At 48.5% G+C, this 19,324-nt stretch overlaps 2 protein-coding genes across 2 annotated transcripts in view; one reads left to right on the forward strand and one right to left on the reverse strand.

The window, feature by feature from the left end:
- fam221a (family with sequence similarity 221 member A) overlaps window positions 1–350 on the reverse strand; it is a 40,855-nt gene extending 40,505 nt beyond the window's left edge. Inside the window, exon 1 of the mRNA XM_052017084.1 lies at window positions 247–350. Within this exon, the coding sequence (XP_051873044.1) occupies window positions 247–254 (8 nt within the window). The 5' untranslated portion in view covers window positions 255–350. The remainder of the gene's footprint in view (window positions 1–246) is intronic.
- A 4,993-nt stretch (window positions 351–5,343) lies between these two features.
- The window catches only part of LOC127571046 (alpha-1,6-mannosylglycoprotein 6-beta-N-acetylglucosaminyltransferase A-like), a 110,499-nt gene continuing 96,518 nt past the window's right edge, over window positions 5,344–19,324 (forward strand). Inside the window, exon 1 of the mRNA XM_052017075.1 lies at window positions 5,344–5,415. The gene's annotated coding sequence lies outside the window, so the exon portion shown is untranslated. The remainder of the gene's footprint in view (window positions 5,416–19,324) is intronic.

The raw sequence follows: 19,324 nt of genomic DNA on the forward strand, positions 1-19,324 counted from the left end.
CGGCGTTGCTTATCCACCGCCACCAGTGCACCAAGGGTCTCCCCCAACCCGTTACCGAGCCTCATCGCCCTCCGCCAGCTGACTCCATTCCTCCCTCAGCCGGTTCCACCCACCGCCTGTTTCTACCTGTTCCCCTCCCCTCTCCCACCTGGCGCTATATGCCTTCGATTTTCTATTTTTCCTCTGTTCCACCGATCACCCACCGAATATACATCACACCTAAAGGAGCAGTTACAGGCTACATACATCACCATTGAGCTGTATGGCTAAGAATGCGGCATCAATTGACAAAACATCAAGCCATATTGATTTCTGTCCCTGCACAGATCTGCTTCCCCATTTATAGTGCCTGTCTTCCTGTACTGTTGCATTGATAGTAATATTCAGTTCCTGGCTTTGGTCACCAGTCGCAGTTTTTCTGCTGTTGGCAGAGATCAGACGCTGTTTACGTCGGTGCATGCTGTGAATTCCCTTCCCCTGGTGTGAATGCTGTCAGCATTTGGACAGAGCCCCTTTACATGGTTTGCGCGGTTTATTTTACTTATCACTTTTCCAACATCCCCTTCCCACTCTGCCTCTCCCACCCGACAGACCCACCCACCCCATCCCCTCACCACCCACACCGTCCTACCAGGAATGACCTACCAGGAACTAGTCGCGGAGGTCTGGTCTCTGGCACCGAGAGTGGACCCTCAACTCAGAAGGGGAAGAAGGAAGAGAGGAGAGCGGTAGTGATTGGGGATTCTATAGTCAGGGGGATAGATGGGATATTCTGTGGGGATGATTGGGAATTCCGGATGGTCTGTTGCCTCCCTGGTGCCAGGGTCCGGGATATCTCAGATCGGGTTCAGGTTATTCTCAGGAGGGAGGGCGTGAACCCAGATGTTGTGATCCATGTAGGGACTAACGACATTGGCAGGAAAAGAGAGGAGGTCCTGCGTAAGGAGTTCAGGGAGTTAGGTGCTAAATTGAGGGGCAGGACATCCAGGGTAACAATCTCAAGATTGCTACCTATGCCACATGCGAGTGAGGAAAGGAATAGGAAGATTAGGCAGATTAATACGTGGCTGAGGGGATGGTGCGGGAGGGAGGGTTTCAGGTTTATGGATAATTGGGATTTGTTCCAGGGAAGATGGGATCTGTTCCAACGGGATGGTTTACACCTGAACTGGAGGGGTACTGGCATTCTTGCAGGAAGGTTTGCTAATGCTGCTCAGGGGGGTTTAAACTGAATTTGCAGGGGGAGGGGATCCAAAATGAGAGAGAGGATAGTGAGATGGAGGGTAGAGGACAGGTAGGAACTACACAATTTCAGAACATTAATACGAATGGAGAGAGGAGAAATGGGTTAAAAATCCTATATCTGAACGCACGGTGTGTCAGGAATAAGGTAGGCGAGCTTGAAGCTCAGATACGAATGGGTAAGTATGATGTTGTTGGGATAACGGAGACATGGCTGCAGGGAGATCAGACCTGGGAAATGAATTTTCAAGGGTATACATGCTATCGTAAGGACAGGAAGGTGGGCAGAGGGGGTGGGGTGGCCCTGTTGGTGATTCAGTCCCTTGCAAGGGGGGACATTGAATCAGGAGAAGTAGAGTCAGTGCGGATAGAACTGAGGAACTGTAAGGGCAAAAAGACCCTAATGGGTGTTATCTACAGGCCTCCGAACAATGGCATGGATATTGGGTGCAAGCTGAATAGTGAGTTAATGTTGGCATGTGGCAAGGGTAATGTCACAGTAGTTATGGGGGATTTCAATATGCAAGTGGACTGGGAAAATCAGGCTGGTACTGGACCCCAGGAAAGGGAGTTTATAGAGTGCCTCCGGGATGCATTCTTGGAGCAGCTGGTACGAGAGCCGACCAGGGAGAGGGCTATTCTGGATTTAGTGCTGTGTAATGAACAGGATTTGATAAGAGAACTCGAAGTAAAGGAGCCATTGGGAGGTAGTGACCATAACATGATAAGTTTTTATCTGCAATTGGAGAGGGAAAAGGGCAAATCAGAAGGGTCAATTTTGCAGTTGAACAAAGGAGACTATGGAGCCATGAGGGAGGAGCTGGCTAAAGTTGACTGGACTGGCATCCTAGCAGAATTGTCAGTGGAACAACAATGGCATGTATTCTTGGGAATAATGCACAAGGTGCAGGATCAGTTTATTCCCCAGAGAAGGAAAGACTCAAAGAGGGGAAAGGGGCCACCGTGGCTGACAAAGGAAGTCAGAGATAGCATTGTTTTAAAAAGGAAGAAGTATGGCAGAGCCAAGCTGAGTGGGAAGATAGAAGATTGGGACATTTTTAAGGTGCAGCAGAATTTAACTAAAAAGGTAATTCGGGAAGAAAAAATGAGGTACGAAGGCAAGCTAGCCAGGAATATTAAGGAGGATAGCAAAAGCTTTTTTAGGTATGTGAAGGGAAAGAAGTTAGTTAGGAACAATGTTGGGCCCTTGAAGACCAAATCGGGTGAAAATATTACGGGAAACAGGGAGATGGCAGTCAAATTTAATAAGTACTTTGGATCTGTCTTCACCGGGGAAGACGTAAGAAATCTCCCAGAGGTAAGGATGGACAAAAGGCAGAGGGTGACAGAGGAACTGAAGTGGATTGACATTAGGAAAGAAATGGTGATGGGTAGACTAATGGGGCTGAAGACTGACAAATCCCCAGGTCCAGATGGTCTGCATCCCAGGGGACTAAAGGAGGTGGCTCTAGAAATTGTGGATGCATTGGTGATCATTTTCCGATGTTCCTTAGATTCGGGGTCAGTTCCTGAGGATTGGAGAATGGCTAATGTTATCCCACTTTTTAAGAAAGGAGGGAGGGAGAAAACGGGGAACTATCGTCCAGTTAGCCTAACATCTGTGGTGGGGAAGATGCTAGAGTCCATTATTAAGGATGAAATAGCGGCATATTTGGATAGCAATGATAGGATTGGGTCGAGTCAACATGGATTTACCAAGGGCAAATCATGCTTGACTAATCTACTGGAGTTTTTTGAGGATGTAACCAGGAAAATAGACGAGGGAGATTCAGTGGATGTTGTATACCTCGACTTTCAGAAGGCATTTGATAAAGTGCTGCACAAGAGATTGGTGGGTAAAATTAGGGCTCATGGAATTGGGGGGCGGTATTAACATGGATAGAAAACTGGTTGGCGGATAGGAAACAAAGGGTAGGGGTGAATGGATGTTTCTCAGAATGGCAGGCTGTGACTAGTGGGGTGCCACAGGGCTCGGTGCTGGGACCGCAGCTGTTTACGATCTATGTTGATGATTTAGATGAAGGCATTGTGAATAACATTAGCAAGTTTGCTGATGATACAAAGTTGGCTGGCAGTGTGACATGTGTAGAGGAAGTTAGGAGAATTCAAGGTGATTTGGATAGGTTGGGTAAGTGGGCAGATACTTGGCAGATGAAGTTTAATGTGGATAAGTGTGAGGTTATCCACTTTGGGAGCAGGAACAGGAAGGCGGATTATTATCTGAATGGTGTGGGGTTAGGTAAGGGGGAAATACAAAGGGATCTAGGAGTCCTTGTTCATCAGTCACTGAAAGTGAATGAGCAAGTACAGCAGGCAGTGATGAAGGCTAATGGAATGTTGGCCTGTATTACAAGAGGAATTGAGTACAAAAGCAAAGAGATTCTTTTGCATTTGTACAGGGCCCTGGTGAGACCACTCCTAGAGTATTGTGTACAGTTTTGGTCTCCAGGGTTAAGGAAGGATATCCTGGCTATAGAGGGCGTGCAGCGTAGGTTTACGAGGTTAATTCCGGGGATGTCGGGACTGTCTTATGCTGAGAGGTTGGAGAGACTGGGATTGTACACGCTGGAATTGAGAAGGTTGAGAATGGATCTGATTGAAACATACAGGATTATTAAGGGATTGGACAAGGTAGAGACAGGAAATATGTTCCAGATGTTGGGGAAGTCCAGGACCAGGGGGCATGATTTAAGAATAAGGGCTAGGCCATTTAGGACAGAGGGGAGGAAAAACTTCTTCTCCCAGAGGGTTGTGAATTTGTGGAATGCACTGCCTCAGAGGGCAGTGGAGGCCAATTCTCTGGGCACTTTCAAGGAGCTAGATAGGTTTCTTATAGATAAGGGAATCAAGGGATATGGGGACAAGGCAGGAACAGGATATTGATTGTTGAGGATCAGCCATGATCTCAAAATGGCGGTGCAGACTCGAAAGGCCGAATGGTCTACTTCTGCTCCTATTGTCCCCAACCCACCCACCCCGTCCCCCAACACCCCGTCTCCCAACACCCACCCTGTCCCCCAACACCCCGTCCCCCCCACCCACCCACCCCTGGCGACAGGTGAAGACAGGTGGGTGTTAGACCATTTGATGCCCAGACACGGAGTCAGGCGGCGAGCGGTCCTGGGTCCGGAGGGGACGGGATCCGGGGGGGGATGGGGGACAAGGGGACGGGATCCGGGGGGGATGGGGGACAAGGGGACGGGATCCGGGGGGGATGGGGGACCGGGGGACGGGATCCGGGGGGGGATGGGGGACCGGGGGGGACGGGATCCGGGGGGGGGACGGGGGACCGGGGGGGGGGGACGGGATCCGGGGGGGGGGATGGGGGACCGGGGGGGGGACGGGATCCGGGGGGGGGATGGGGGGACCGGGGGGGGGACGGGATCCGGGGGGGGGACGGGATCCGGGGGGGGGGGATGGGGGACCGGGGGGGGGACGGGATCCGGGGGGGGGGGATGGGGGACCGGGGGGGGGACGGGATCCGGGGGGGGGGGATGGGGGACCGGGGGGGGACGGGATCCGGGGGTGGGATGGGGGACCGGGGGGGGGACGGGATCCGGGGGGGGGATGGGGGACCGGGGGGGGGACGGGATCCGGGGGAGGGATGGGGGACCGGGGGGGGGACGGGATCCGGGGGGGGGACGGGGACCGGGGGGGGACGGGATCCGGGGGGGGGACGGGATCCGGGGGGGGACGGGATCCGGGGGGGGGACGGGGACCGGGGGGGGACGGGATCCGGGGGGGGGATGGGGGACCGGGGGGGGGACGGGATCCGGGGGGGGGACGGGGACCGGGGGGGGGACGGGGACCGGGGGGGGACGGGATCCGGGGGGGGGACGGGATCCGGGGGGGGACGGGGGACCGGGGGGGGGGACGGGATCCGGGGGGGGACGGGGGACCGGGGGGGGGGGACGGGATCCGGGGGGGGGACGGGATCCGGGGGGGGGACGGGGGACCGGGGGGGGGACGGGATCCGGGGACAGCGGGTCAGGCGGCATCTGCGGAGGGACCAGGTCCTCACCCCCCCCGTCACACGTCACCCCGGCGCTCGGGGTTGGGGGGTCAGACATGCGCAGTGCGCGGACGCACGGCCTGCTGGGATGGGGAAGCGCTGGTTGCCGGAAGCGGCCCGAGCGTTGGAGCGGAGTGAGGGTGAGTGAGGGGGGGGTGAGTGAGGGGAGGGTGAGGGGGGGAGGGTGAGGGGGGGAGGGGGAGGGGGAGGGAGGGGGGAGGGAGGTGGGGTGAGTGAGGGGGGGGGAGGGAGGGAGGGAGGGGGTGAGGGTGGGGGAGGGAGGGGGTGAGGGTGGGGGAGGGAGGGGGTGAGGGGGGGGAGGGAGGGAGGGGGGGTGAGGGGGGGGGAGGGAGGGGGTGAGGGGGGGGTGAGGGGGGGGAGGGAGGGGGTGAGGGGGGGGAGGGAGGGGGTGAGGGGAGGGAGGGAGGGGGGGTGAGTGAGGGGGGGGTGAGGGAGGGAGGGAGGGGAGGGGGGGGTGAGGGAGGGAGGGGAGGGGGGGGTGAGGGAGGGAGGGAGGGGAGGGGGGGGTGAGGGAGGGAGGGGAGGGGGGGGTGAGGGAGGGAGGGAGGGGAGGGGGGGGTGAGGGAGGGAGGGAGGGGAGGGGGGGGTGAGGGAGGGAGGGGGGGTGAGGGAGGGAGGGGGGGGTGAGGGAGGGAGGGGGGGGTGAGGGAGGGAGGGGGGGGTGAGGGAGGGAGGGAGGGGAGGGGGTGAGGGAGGGAGGGGAGGGGAGGGAGGGAGGGGAGGGAGGGAGGGAGGGGAGGGGAGGGAGGGGGGGGAGGGGAGGGGGGGGAGGGAGGGGAGGGGGGGGAGGGAGGGGGAGGGAGGGGGGGTGAGGGAGGGAGGGAGGGGGGGTGAGGGAGGGGGGTGAGGGGGGGGGAGGGAGTGAGGGAGGGGGGGTGAGGGAGGGGGGGAGGGAGGGGGGGTGAGTGAGGGGGGGAGGGAGGGGAGGAGGGAGGGGGGGGTGAGTGAGGGGGGAGGGAGGGGAGGGGGGGGGGTGAGTGAGGGGGGGAGTGAGGGGAGGAGGGAGGGGGGGAGGGAGGGAGGGGAGGAGGGAGAGGGGGAGGAGGGGGGAGGGAGGGAGGAGGGGAGGGAGGGGGGGGAGGGAGGGGGGAGGGAGGGAGGAGGGGAGGGAGGGGGGGGAGGGAGGGGGGGAGGAGGGAGAGGGGGGGAGGGAGGGGGAGGGGGAGGGAGGGGGAGGGGGGGAGGAGGGGAGGGGGAGGGAGGGGGGGAGGAGGGGAGGGGGAGGGAGGGGGGGAGGAGAGGAGAGGGGGGAGGGGAGGGCGAGAGGGGGGAGGGGAGAGGGAGGGAGGGGGTGGGGTTGGTGAGGGGTGTGATGGACCTGGGACGGGGAGCGGGTGAGGGGTGGGGAAAAGTTGCTGTTGGGGGGGAAGGGGTGTGGGTGGGTGGGTCGGACCAGCCTCCATCCGTCATCACTCTTTCTTCAGCTGCTCAGGACGGTCCCAGGAGCACCCCCCCCCCGCTTCTGGCAACCATTCTGTCAGTAATAGTGTATTGCTTTGTGTTAACAGCTGTGTTTTGGCCTATAGCCATCTGTCTCCCTGGCAAGTTAGTGATCAGATATGAAATAATTGTATTTCATTTCTACTTTCTGGAAATGGAAAATAAGAAATTGACAGGGACAACTTTTTTGTTTGCGTAATGAGTCTTGCTTCTGATCGTAATCTTATCAATGCTTTTCTGTGTATTGTTTTCGGTTTATTATTGTCACTTGTACCGAGGTACAGTGAAAAACCTGTCTTGCATACCGTTCATACAGATCAATTCATTATACAGTGCATTGAGGTAGTGCAGGGTAAAACAATAACAGAATGCAGAGCAGTGTCACAGCTACAAGGAAGTGCATTGCAGGGAGACAATAAGGTGCAAGGTCAAAACAAGGTGCACTTAATGTGTGGTAAATAAAGTGCTTTAAGTATGTTATTTGGAATTTGGGAATCTCACTAAGTTTGTCAGTCACTATTCAGATGCCTTATTTATACCATAAGTACTGGTAGTGATTTAAACTTTGGTTGTAAACTTGAGTAATGTAAATAAGTAAGAAAGGCTCAAATTATAACTAAAGTGGAATGGGATTCTCTTCCACTTTGATTTTGTCGGTGAGGTTCTATGCTTAAATATTCAACTTGCAACTCTTCTACAACAAAGGAAGCATTTTTTCTCTCAAACACTAATACGCATGTTGGGTCTAACTTAATGAATCAGGTTTACATTCAAACAGTGAGAAACATAACAGACTGCAAGAGCATTTATAGGTATGTGAAAAGGCAAAAGCAAATGTGAGCCCTTTGCAGGCAGAAATGGGGAAATCTGTAATGGAGAATAAGGAGCTAGGCAGATGAAATAAACAATCATTTTGTGTCTGTCTTTGCAGAAGACACACATCTACCAAATACATGAGAGAATCTAGGCCCTATTGAGAAAAAGGAACCGCATTTGTTAAAATAAATAAGTTGGTGAGCTTGAAAGCTGACACATCCGAAGAACCTGGTGATCTACAGTTCAGAGTTTTGAAAGAGATGGCCCTAAAGATAGCAGATGTTTTGATTATGGAATTGTTTCTGAGACTCACTATTTAAGAAAGAGAGTGAGAAAAAAGGAAACTACTGACCTGTTGGCCTAATGTCAGTGGTAAGGAAGATGCTAGGATCTTGAATGAAGGATTAGTAACAGAACACCTTAGAGTATAATAGGATTGAGCAAAGTCAGAATGGATTTCTGAAAGGAAAATCACATTTGAGTAATCTGCTGGAGTTCTTTAAGGATATAACTAGAAGAATAGATAAGGGAGAACCAGTGGATTTGTGTATTTGGAATTTTGGAAGGTTGTAGGTAAGGACACACACAGGAGGTTGATCAACAAAGTTAAAGCACTTGGAATTATGCAGATGTTCAAAGGGACTTAGGTGCACTTTTAACTACATCAAAGGCCAACGTGTATGGGAAGCAGCAATTGCAAGAGCAAAAGGATATTATCTTTATCTACAGAAGTAAGGAAATGTAGCGGTTGCTACCACGGAATAAAACAAGACTCTACTCGGAGGATTGCCAAACAGAACTGGTTTATTTTCCCGCCTTGCGCGGGCCCTTTAAGGGAGAATGTTCCCGCCCAAAACAACCGGCAATGACGTAAGTCCTACGTCATCAGGACTTTCCCGCGCGCGGGTTCTCCCCGTCGCTCGGAAAGACGAGGCCCGCCGCCATCTTGCGCCATCTTGGGCCTCGTCGCTCCGACGCCGCGCGACCCGACTGCCGAGCCAGTTCACCCGACTAGACGGTGAGTCGCCACAGAAAGCTTATTGCAAGTGTATAAGACATTGGTGGGATGACACCTAGAGTATTAGGTACAATTTCAATCTCATTATTTAAGGCAGGATGTCCTTGTTGTATAGAGTGCAATGAAGTTCCTAGGGATGGTCAATTTGCTGTTTGAGTACACTGCAGTTATGTTCCCAACCGTTTAGAAGAATGAGAGGAGATCTCATTGAAACTTTACAAAATTCTCGACGAGTTTGACAGGCCAGGTGCAGGGAGATGTTTCCTCGCTGGGGGTGGGGGGGGGGGGCACAGGTTTCGAATAAGAAGCAAGCTGCTTCCAAGTGAGATGATGATATATTTCTTCCATAGAGAGATTCTGTACTCCAGAAAGTGTTGTGGATACTCAGTCATTGTGTTCATTCGAAACAGAGGGAGATGGTAGATTCCTGCATGTGAAAGGACTTGAGATGAGGGATAGTGCTGGGAAATGGTGCTAAGGTAGAAGATCAGTCAGGATCTGGATGAATGGCACAGCAGGCTCGAAGGGCAGATGGCTTCTCCTGCTGCCAGTTCTTATCATCTTACGTGACCTTGCCCATTTTTAATTGGGGTCGGTGGTAGTCTGAATTTTTGCAGTCATAACGTGAAACAATTGACATTTTCTAATGTGCTGAAACTGACATAAACATTGAAATATTTTGCACTTTCCCCATAGTCTGAGCTGATGTGCATACAGCTCTACAAGAGTAAAGGGAAGAACAACTGGACTGTTTATCAACTGGTTGCATAAATTTTTAATGGTAAAGTTACTGCTCAGGAAACTCACTGACCTAAAATACTAATTTTATGCATGTGGGCTATAATTCACACAGACAAATAAAAAAAGTTTTATTTTTAGCATTTCAGCTACCAACTTAATCATACATGGTCATTTCAGTCTTTTTCATAATATGCTTGTAATTTTGGCGAAAATTGTACTTTTTTCTTTTATGGTTTGTTTGTGAAAGATTAAGAATGTAAGAAATAGAACAAGGATTAAGCTGTGTGGTCCTCGAATACAAGACCATGCTCCTGCCTGATCCACATAATCACTTAGCATACAAAACACTCTTGGTCTCAGTCCTGAAATTCTTGATGATTATGCCTCCAAAAATTCATAACTTTATGGATAAAAAAAATCTTATCAGTCCTAAATATCTGAGCTAGTGTCCTGATACTGTGCCCAGTACTTGGTTCTCCAGCAAGCAGAATCAGTCCTTGTTAGCACCTTGTATGTTTCAATGAAATGTCCACCTTTGTTCCTGGACCCCAGTATGAGCCCATCCTACATGAGTTCTCCCAATACAATAACCTTTGTCACCTCAGGAATCAATTTAGTAAATCAGTACTGTACTGCTTCCAAAGCAAGTATATCCCTTCTTGGCTATGGACACCAGAACTTCACACAATGTTTGTTGTATGATCTTACAAAATGCTGTAGACTTGTCGGAAGACTTGCCTGAGTTCTCTCACCTTTTTTGCAGTAAAGGTCAACATACTATTTGCCTTCATTGTTAGTTATCCATATTCAATGTGCAGAGGGATGAGAGAGTACAAATGCAACAAAATCTATAAATATCAACCCATTTTAAAAAACTATTCTGTTTTGACATTTATTCCTACCAACAAACCTCATATTCTTCCACATTACACATCTTTCCTCCTTACTTATTCTATCCATAATCTTTCAGACGTTTTGCTTCCTTGCCATTGACCTTCCCATTTAGCTTTCTATAGTTGATCATGCTCATGTTCTACTGCCTTTTCTTCATAGCCGAGGGCCCAATACTGATCCAGGCAGCTAACCTGAAAATGACCCATTTAGTCCAACTCTGTTGTATAGGCTTTAGCCAATTCAGTAACCAAGCTAACGGATTTAGAAACGTAGAAAACCTACAGCACAATACAGGCCCTTTGGCCCACAAAGCTGTGCTGAACATGTCCCTACCTTAGAAATTACTAGGCTTACCCATAGCCCTCTATTTTTCTAAGGTCCATATACCTATGCAAAAGTCTCTTAAAAGACCCTATGGTATCCGCCTCCACCACCGTTGCTGGCAGCCCATTCCACACACTCACCACTCTCTGAGTAAAAAACTTAACCCTGACATCTCCTCTGTACCTACTCCCCAGCACCTTAAACCTATGTCCTCTTGTGACAACCACTTCAGCCCTGAGAAAAAGCCTCTGACTATCCACACGATCAATGCCTCTTATCATCTTATACACCTTTATTAGGCTACCTCTCATCCTCCATCGCTCCAAGCAGAAAAGGCCGAGTTCCCTCAACCTGCTTTCATAAGGCATGCTCTGCATTCCAGGCAGCATCCTTGTAAATCTCCTCTGCACCCTTTCTATGGCTTCCACATCCTTCCTGTAGTGAGGCGACCAGAACTGAGCACAGTACTCCAAGTGGGGTCTGACCAGGGTCCTACATAGCTGCAACATTACCTCTCGGCTCTTAAATTCAATTCCACGATTGATGAAGGACAATACACCGTATGCCTTCTTCACCACAGAGTCAACCTGTGCAGCTGCTTTGAGCGTCCTATGGACTCAGACCCCAAGATCCTTCTGATCCTCCACACTGCCAAGAGTCCTACCATTAATACTATATTCTGCCATCATATTTGACCTACCAAAATGAACCACTTCACACTTATCTGGGTTGAACTCCATCTGCAACTTCTCAGCCTAGTTTTGCATCCTATCTATGTCCCACTGTAACCTCTGACAGCCCTCCACACTATCCACAACACCTTCAACCTTTGTGTCATCAGCAAACTTACTAACCCATCCCTCCACTTCCTCATCCAGGTCATTTATAAAAATCACAAAGAGTAAGGGTCCCAGAACCGATCCCTGAAGTACACCACTGGTCACCGACCTCCACGCAGAATACGATCCTTCAACCACCGCTCTTTGCCTTCTGTCGGCCAGCCAGTTCTGGATCCACACTGCAATGTCCCCTTGGATCCCATGCCTCCTTACTTTCTCAATAAGCCTTGCATTGGGTACCTTATCAAACCCCTTGCTGAAATCCATATACACTACATCTACTGCTCTCCCTTCATCAATGTGTTTCGTCACATCCTCAAAAAAATTCAATCAGGATCGTAAGGCAGGACCTTCCCTTTACAAAGCCATGCTGACTATTCCTAATCATATTATACCTCTCCAAATGTTCATAAATCCTGCCTCTCAGGATCTTCTCCATCAACTTACCAACCACTGAAGTAAGACTCACCGTCTATAATTCCCTGGGTGTGTCTACTCCCTTTCTTGAATAAAGGAACAACATCCGCAACCCTCCAATCCTCCGGAACCTCTCCCGTCCCCATTGATGATGCAAAGATCATCGCCAGAGGCTCAGCAATCTCCTCCCTCACCTCCCACAGCAGCCTGGGGTACATCTCATCTGGTCCTGGCGATTTATCCAACTTGATGCTTTCCAAAAGTCTCTGTAATGGCCACCACATCATGGCTCCAAGTACTGATCCACGCTCTAAGCTCATCCACTTTGTTCACAATACTCCTTGTGTTAAAATGATACATCTCAAACCGTCGGTCTGACCGTGTCCCTTCTTTATCACCTGCCTAACCTCCCTCTCGCACTGTCTACAAGCTTTCTCTATTGAGAGAGAACCACCTCTTCCCCAGTCTCTTCGGTTCCCACCCCCCCAACAATTCTAGTTTAAATTCTCCCCAGCATTTGCAGTCTGCTGTGAGCCATTCAAGCTTAGTGTTGACCTGAAAAGTAAATCAGAACTTACTTTGCACAGTATCCCACCCAAAAGGAACTTGCAGATATCTTTTTAATTTGAAGAAGACCTACTTTACATCAAAAATACCGATATTTGCACTGAATATCTAGACAATCCGACCCTAATCCCGTTTTTATTCTCCCTGCATTCTCTTCAACTCCTCCCAGATTCTACCACTCAGCTACACACTCGGGGCGATTTACGGTGTCCAACTAACCTGCTAATGTGTATGTCTTTGGATGTGGGAGGAAACCAGAGCACCTGGAGGAAGCCCACACTGCTACAGGGGAACATACGAACTCCACACAGCACCCGAGGTCATCATTGAACGCTGGCTGTCTGGTAGCAGCTCTGTTTATTTTGCCTCGTACTGGTCCTGATACATGAACATAGGCCACTCGATCCCTTAAGCACGCTCCTTCTAATAAGATGATGACCTTAACGTTGCATTCCCATTTATCCTTAATAACCCTTTAAACCCTTGTTCAAATATCTACCTTTCTCTGCTGTAAAATATTCAAGCACTCTGCTTCCATTAACCTTTGAGGAAGAGAGTTCCAAGTACTTGTGAGGTACCTTCTGAGGAGTGATAAAAAACTTTCTCGCTCTTAAATGGCAGACCCCTTACTTTTAAACTGTAACCCCTAGTTTTAGACTCTCACAAGAGGAAACATCCTCTCCACATCCACCTAGTCAAGATCCCTCAGGATCTTGTTTTAATCAAGTCCCCTCTCACTCTTCCCAACTCCAGTGGATACGAGCCTAGCCTACCCAACCTTCCCATGTAAGACAACCCACCTATTCCAGGTACAGTCTAGTAAACCTCTGCACTGTCTCCAACAAATTAACATCTTTCCTTAAGTAAGGAGATCATTTCTGAATGCTATATTTTAGATATGTCCTACACGACTGAAGGAGACCCGCACTACTTTTGTATTCAATTCTCCAGCAATAAATAATAATACTGTTAGCTTTCCTAATTACCCGCCGTTCCTGCATCCCAGCTATTTGTGAGCCCACGCTGGAACACCCAGATCCCTCTCCATCTCGGAGGTTCTACAATCTCTCAACACTTAGATAACATGCTTTTTTTTAATTGCTCCTTCACACAGAGCCTGTGCACTGACTGCATGGGAATGCACCACAGCCCATCTGGCTGCCCTTCAAACCCCACCTGTTCTATCTGATAGTAGAGTCTCTTCAGCCATCTCAGCCCCTGTGGTCATCCTTGACCTGAGGAACTGTCTCGGAGGAAGACTGCTTTCAATAAACATGCTTCCTTCTGTCCTTATGATGTAAGGAAATTCAAAGACCAAGAGGATTTTGTTTAAGACACCAAGGAGTTTTGCAGCATTGTCCTGGGGCTGAGATCATTGGTCTTTAGGCAAACCAAAAACCATATTCCAGTATTCTAGGTACAGGTCTAGTTAGTGGAGAGTCTCCCCAGTCTGATTCCTACTGACATTCACTTTGATTACCCAGAGACTGCTTTGATATTCATTGCATCCAGTTTTACCTCCCCTCTGGTTTTCAACTCTATGTTGTAATGAGATTTGGAATTAAATGATCCCAACAGTAACCAAGCTGATGATAAGTAAGTGGGTTATTGGTGAGTAAGTGTGGCTTGATAGGACTCCATCACATTGCTGATCATTGCGAATAAATTCATGGCACTAATTGGCCAAATGTGTTTTGTTTTGTAATAAAAACAGAAAATTCTGGAAATACACAGGAGGTCATGCAGCATCTCTGGAGAGGGGAACTGATGAATTGCTACCAGAGTAGCTTAGCTGAGTAATTGCGATACATTTAGCAGAGGGTACAGAGTACAGCTGCCATGCACAGTTTTGGATGGGATTGCAATCAGGCTGCTTTGTCCTGGGTGGTTTGAATTGTTGGAACTGCAATCAACCAAGCAAGTGAAGGGTATTCCATAAAGGTCCTGACTGCTTTGCAGTACAGTCAGCTCTGGAGCAGAGGTCTGCAGTACTACGGTTTTACTTTGGTCTATAGTCTTTGCAGTACTCAGTGATCTTGGTCATTTCTCATCCTGGCTTAATGATTAAAGTAGAATGAGAAATGCCCAAATGGTCACAGGTTCTGATGGAACACCCTTCTGCTGCTAATGGTGACCTAAAGTATCACACTGATATCCATTTTAAGCTGAAATCTGTTCCGATTCTAGTCCACATGGGACTGTGGTAATACAACACAACATAATCGAAGGTGCGAGCAATATGAACACAGGGTTTTGGTCACTTCTACAATAACATTGCATATCTGCAACAGGCAGCTTGGTGAGGATCATTCACCTCCTGATTCTGTCAATATTTGGCAGCTGTGTCCTTTCATACTTGGAGAGTGATGTGCCTCTGAGTCATTCTTTGTAATGGCAATAGATATTGAAGTCTCCGCTGAGTGTACGTTCTAAATATATTCTTTAAAGTAAATAGAACAAACTTACTGGTTGTTTTGGAGGCACTCCTCTTTGGGGGTATACCTTGGATATTTTCAGCATAGTTTCAGTTTTAGAAAGCTTTACACAATGGTGAGCCTCTGTCTACAGTTACCCCAATGCACAGATTTTGTGCTGGAACTTACTGTGTTAGAGAAAGATTTTGTTGCCGCATCCTCTATGGGGATCTGTAATCTGTCAGAACTGAGTAAGAAATTTTACATCTCCTTCAAGAGTCAGATTGCAGAATTGTTACTAAGCAGTGAAGCCATAACCAGGAAGTGCAGATAAGGACAACCGTGGACTGGATGAAGCTGAAATTCAGTGAGAAAACTGACTGTCATGGAAATCAAAGTAGTCCAAGCATGGCATCGAGCAACCACAGTTAGAAGTAGCAGGGGAGTCGATTCTATTCTCATCACCCCCAAATGATGGATTTATTCACTCACTGGATGAGGAAAATGCAGGAAAGGCCATTGGTTCCTCATCCTTCAGTATTTTCTCCAAATCTAAATGAGTTGTTGGACCCTTTGAGGCATTTTAAGCATTAACCACTTTAGAAACATGGCAAAGTGGGAGCAGGTACAAGCAATTTGGCCCTTCAAGCTTGCTCTGCCATTCATTATTTTTCTGGCTGATCCTCTGCTGCTTGTATCTAATTCCCACTCTCGCCCTTTTGATATCTAGAAAACATTCGCTAAATATATCTGTTAACTTGGCCTCCACAGCCTTCTGTAATAGGGAATTTGGTATATTCACCACTCTCTAAGTGAAAACATCTCAGTTGTGGCCCCTACATTTCAACCTGCCAACCAGGGGAAGCATCCTCCCTGCATCCAGACTGGCAAATTCTGTCAGAATTTTGTTTATTTCAATCAGATCATCTAATTTTTCTAAACTCCAGTGAATGCAAGTATAGTTGACGCAATCCCTCCTCATACAGCTGTCCTGCCATCCCATGAATCAGCTGGTGAACTATTGTGCTCCCTCACTGACAAGGGTATCCTTTTGTGGGTGAGGAGGCCAAAACTGCCCACAATAATCCAGGTGTGGGTTATGCCACAGAAACCCCTATATAATTGGTAAATTGGTTTATTATTGTCACAAGTACCGAGGTACAGTGGAAAAACTGTCTTGCACACCGTTCGTACAGATAATTTCATTACACAGTGCATTGAGGTAGTGCAGGGTAAAACAATAACAGAATGCAGAGCAGTGTCACAGCTACAAGGAAGTGCATTGCAGGGAGACAATAAGGTGCAAGGCCATAACGAGGTAGACTGTGAGGTCAAGAGTCCATCTTATCATACTAGGGAACTGTTCAATAGTCTTACAATGGGATAGAAGCTGTCCTTGAGCCTGGTGGTACGTGCTTTAAAGCTTTTGTATCTTCTGTCCGATGGGAGGGGGGAGAAGAGAGAATGACCTGGGTGGGTGGGGTCTTTGATTATTACGTTATTACGGGAAGCGAGGGAAGAGATCGCTGTGCCTTTGGCGGCGATCTTTGCATCCTCATTGGCCACGGGAGTAGTGCCAGATGATTGGAGGGTGGCAAATGTTGTTCCGTTGTTTAAGAAAGGGAGTAGAGATAACCCTGGGAATTACAGGCCAGTGAGTCTTACTTCAGTGGTGGGCAAATTACTGGAGAAGATTCTTAGAGACAGGATTTATGGGCATTTAGAGAAGCATAGCTTGATTAGGGACAGTCAGCATGGCTTTGTGAGGGCAGGTCATGCCTCACGAGCCTGATTGAATTCTTTGAGGATGTGACAAAGCACATTGATGAAGGTAGAGCAGTGGATGTGGTGTACATGGATTTTAGTAAGGCATTTGATAAGGTCCCTCATGGAAGGCTCATTCAGAAGGTCAGGAGGCATGGGATCCAGGGAAACTTGGCTGTGTGGATTCACAATTGGCTCGCCCATAGAAGACAGAGGGTGGTGGTAGATGGAGTGTATTCTGCCTGGAGGTCGGTGACCAGTGGTGTTCCGCAGGGATCTGTTCTGGGACCCCTGCTCTTTGTGATTTTTATAAATGACTTGGATGAGGATGTGGAAGGGTGGGTTAGTAAGTTTGCTGATGATACAAAGGTTGGGGGTGTTGTGGATAGTGTAGAAGGTTGCTGTAAATTACAACAATATTGATAGAATGAGAAGTGGCAGATGGAGTTCAACCCAGATAAGTGTGAAGTGATACACTTCGGGAGATCGAATTCAAAGGCAGAATACAAGGTTAATGGCAGGACTCTTAGCAGTGTGGAGGAACAGAGGGATCTTGGGGTCCACGTTCATAGATCCCTCAAGGTTGCCACACAGGTCGATAGGGTGTAAGAAGGTGTTATAGCGTGTTGGCCTTCATTAGTCGGGGGATTGAGTTCAAGAGCCGCGAGGTGATGTTACAGCTCTATAGAACTCTGGTCAGACACACTTGGAGTATTGTGTTCAGTTCTGGTCGCCTCATTATAGGAAGGATGTGGAAACTTTAGAGAGGGTGTAGAGGAGATTTACCAGGATGCTGCCTGGATTGGAGAGCATATCTTCTGAGGATAGGTTGAGCAAGCTAGGGCTTTTGAAGAGGAGGAGGATGAGAGGTGACTTGATAGAGGTGTACAAGATGATAAGAGGCATAGATCGAGTGGACAGTCAGAGACTTTTTCCCAGGGCTGACAATGGCTAACAGGAGGGGACATAATTTTAAGGTGATCGGAGGAAGGTATAAGGGGGATGTCAGGGTAAGTTTTTTTTACACAGAGAGTGGTGGGTGGGTGGAACGCACTTCCTGCAGAGGTCGTGGGGGCAGATACATTAGGGACATTTAAGAGACTCTTAGATAGACACATGAATGATAGAGAAATGGAGAGCTATGTGGGGGGGAAGGGTTAGATAGATTTTAGAGCAGGATACGATATTGGCACAATATTGTGGGCCGAAGGGCCTGTACTGTGCTGTAGTGTTCTATGTTCTATGTATTTCTTCTTTACCATGAGCTTGTACATTTAAAATACTTCACTTTATTTAAGCTGCTCTTGCAATCGGTAGTGTAGCAGTTAGCGTAACACTATTACAGTGCCAGTGACCCGGGTTCAATTCCGGCCACTATCTGTAAGGAGTTTGTACGTTCTCCCTGTGTCTGTGTGGGCTTCCTCTGGATGCTCCGGTTTCCTCCCACATTCCAAAGACGTACGGGTTAGGAAGTTGTGGGCATGCTATGTTGGCACCTGAAGCATGGTCACACTTGCGGGCTGTCCCCAGAACACTCTACGCAAAACATGCATTTCACTGTGTGTTTCGTTGTACATGTGACTAATAAAGAAATCTTGATAGGAGGGAAATTAGAGAGAGAAATAAATAGTGGCCTTGCTCTGCCAATGAATAGAAAGTATTCACCTCTTTTCACATGTCATAATACTAAATCTTACAATAAGAAACAGTTATAATTCTTCCTGTATAAGAGCCGGGCAGCTTGGATAGCAACTTTCTCGTTTCTAGGTTATGCTGAGTGAGAAGGGTTGTTGTCCTGATTTTAAGTTCCCACTTCTGTCTGCTGCAAAATAACACAGTGCCACCAGGTTGATTCAGTTAAAACGTGTTTTATTAGCAGTCTACTGCCAGGGAGGGGTCTCTTCAGCAGTCTTTGAGAGTCGCTTCCCAAGGTCTCCACAGTCCAAAGGAGCAGATAGTGACTTATACAGATATTGTCACGCACACTTAATGAATTTGGCTCCATGAGTTTCAGTCAGGCCTTAGAGATCCAAAGGCAGACATCGCACCCATGGTCCAATATAATTGTTTTACGATCAAGAGATTCAAAGACAGGTATCACCCTCATTGTTTAAAACAAGCTTCCTCCAGTCTGTTTATTACACCCACCACCCTTATCGTCTAGTATATTAGCCTGCCACCAAGGTCCCGGACACAGCAATCATCATCTAGCCTTGAGTCAGTAGCTTGCCTGCTCTTGCTTGCAAGTTATTTTTCCATCGGTTATATGTACAGTTACAGTCAGTCACAGTTTCTTAACCGTTTACTTCCTCAGGGTCATCAAAGGTTGCTGTCTTATATACTCTTCAAAAATTGAGAGGCCTGATAGCCTTGTTATTTTTACTGGTGCCATCTGGGCCAATGATAAAATCCAATGTGGCTCTAATTCTATATCTCAAACGGAGCACCGTTAAGGTGGTAGGAAATAGAAGCAGGATTTGGCTATTCAGCCCTCGTGCCTGGTCTGCTATTTCATAACAGCATAGGCTGATCTTTTACACCTTGGCTTAATGTCCAAGAAATGTTACTAACCAGAACTAGTGCTAAACAAAGAATGAAAACAATGGATTAACAATCGTGAAAGAAGCAGGAAAATAACGATTCTTTTGTTAAAATTCTTGCAGCTGTTAATTTTAGCTTCTAAAAAAGGTTAATAATATAATTGAAAAGAAATGTCAAAATTTCAGAAGTAAAATTCTCTGCACAACTCTACTTTTGGTGTGGTCTTTCTATCTGAGGACTGAAGTTATTAATT

The sequence above is a fragment of the Pristis pectinata genome, chromosome 5 (assembly GCF_009764475.1).
Source record: "Pristis pectinata isolate sPriPec2 chromosome 5, sPriPec2.1.pri, whole genome shotgun sequence".
Classification (NCBI taxonomy): domain Eukaryota; kingdom Metazoa; phylum Chordata; class Chondrichthyes; order Rhinopristiformes; family Pristidae; genus Pristis; species Pristis pectinata.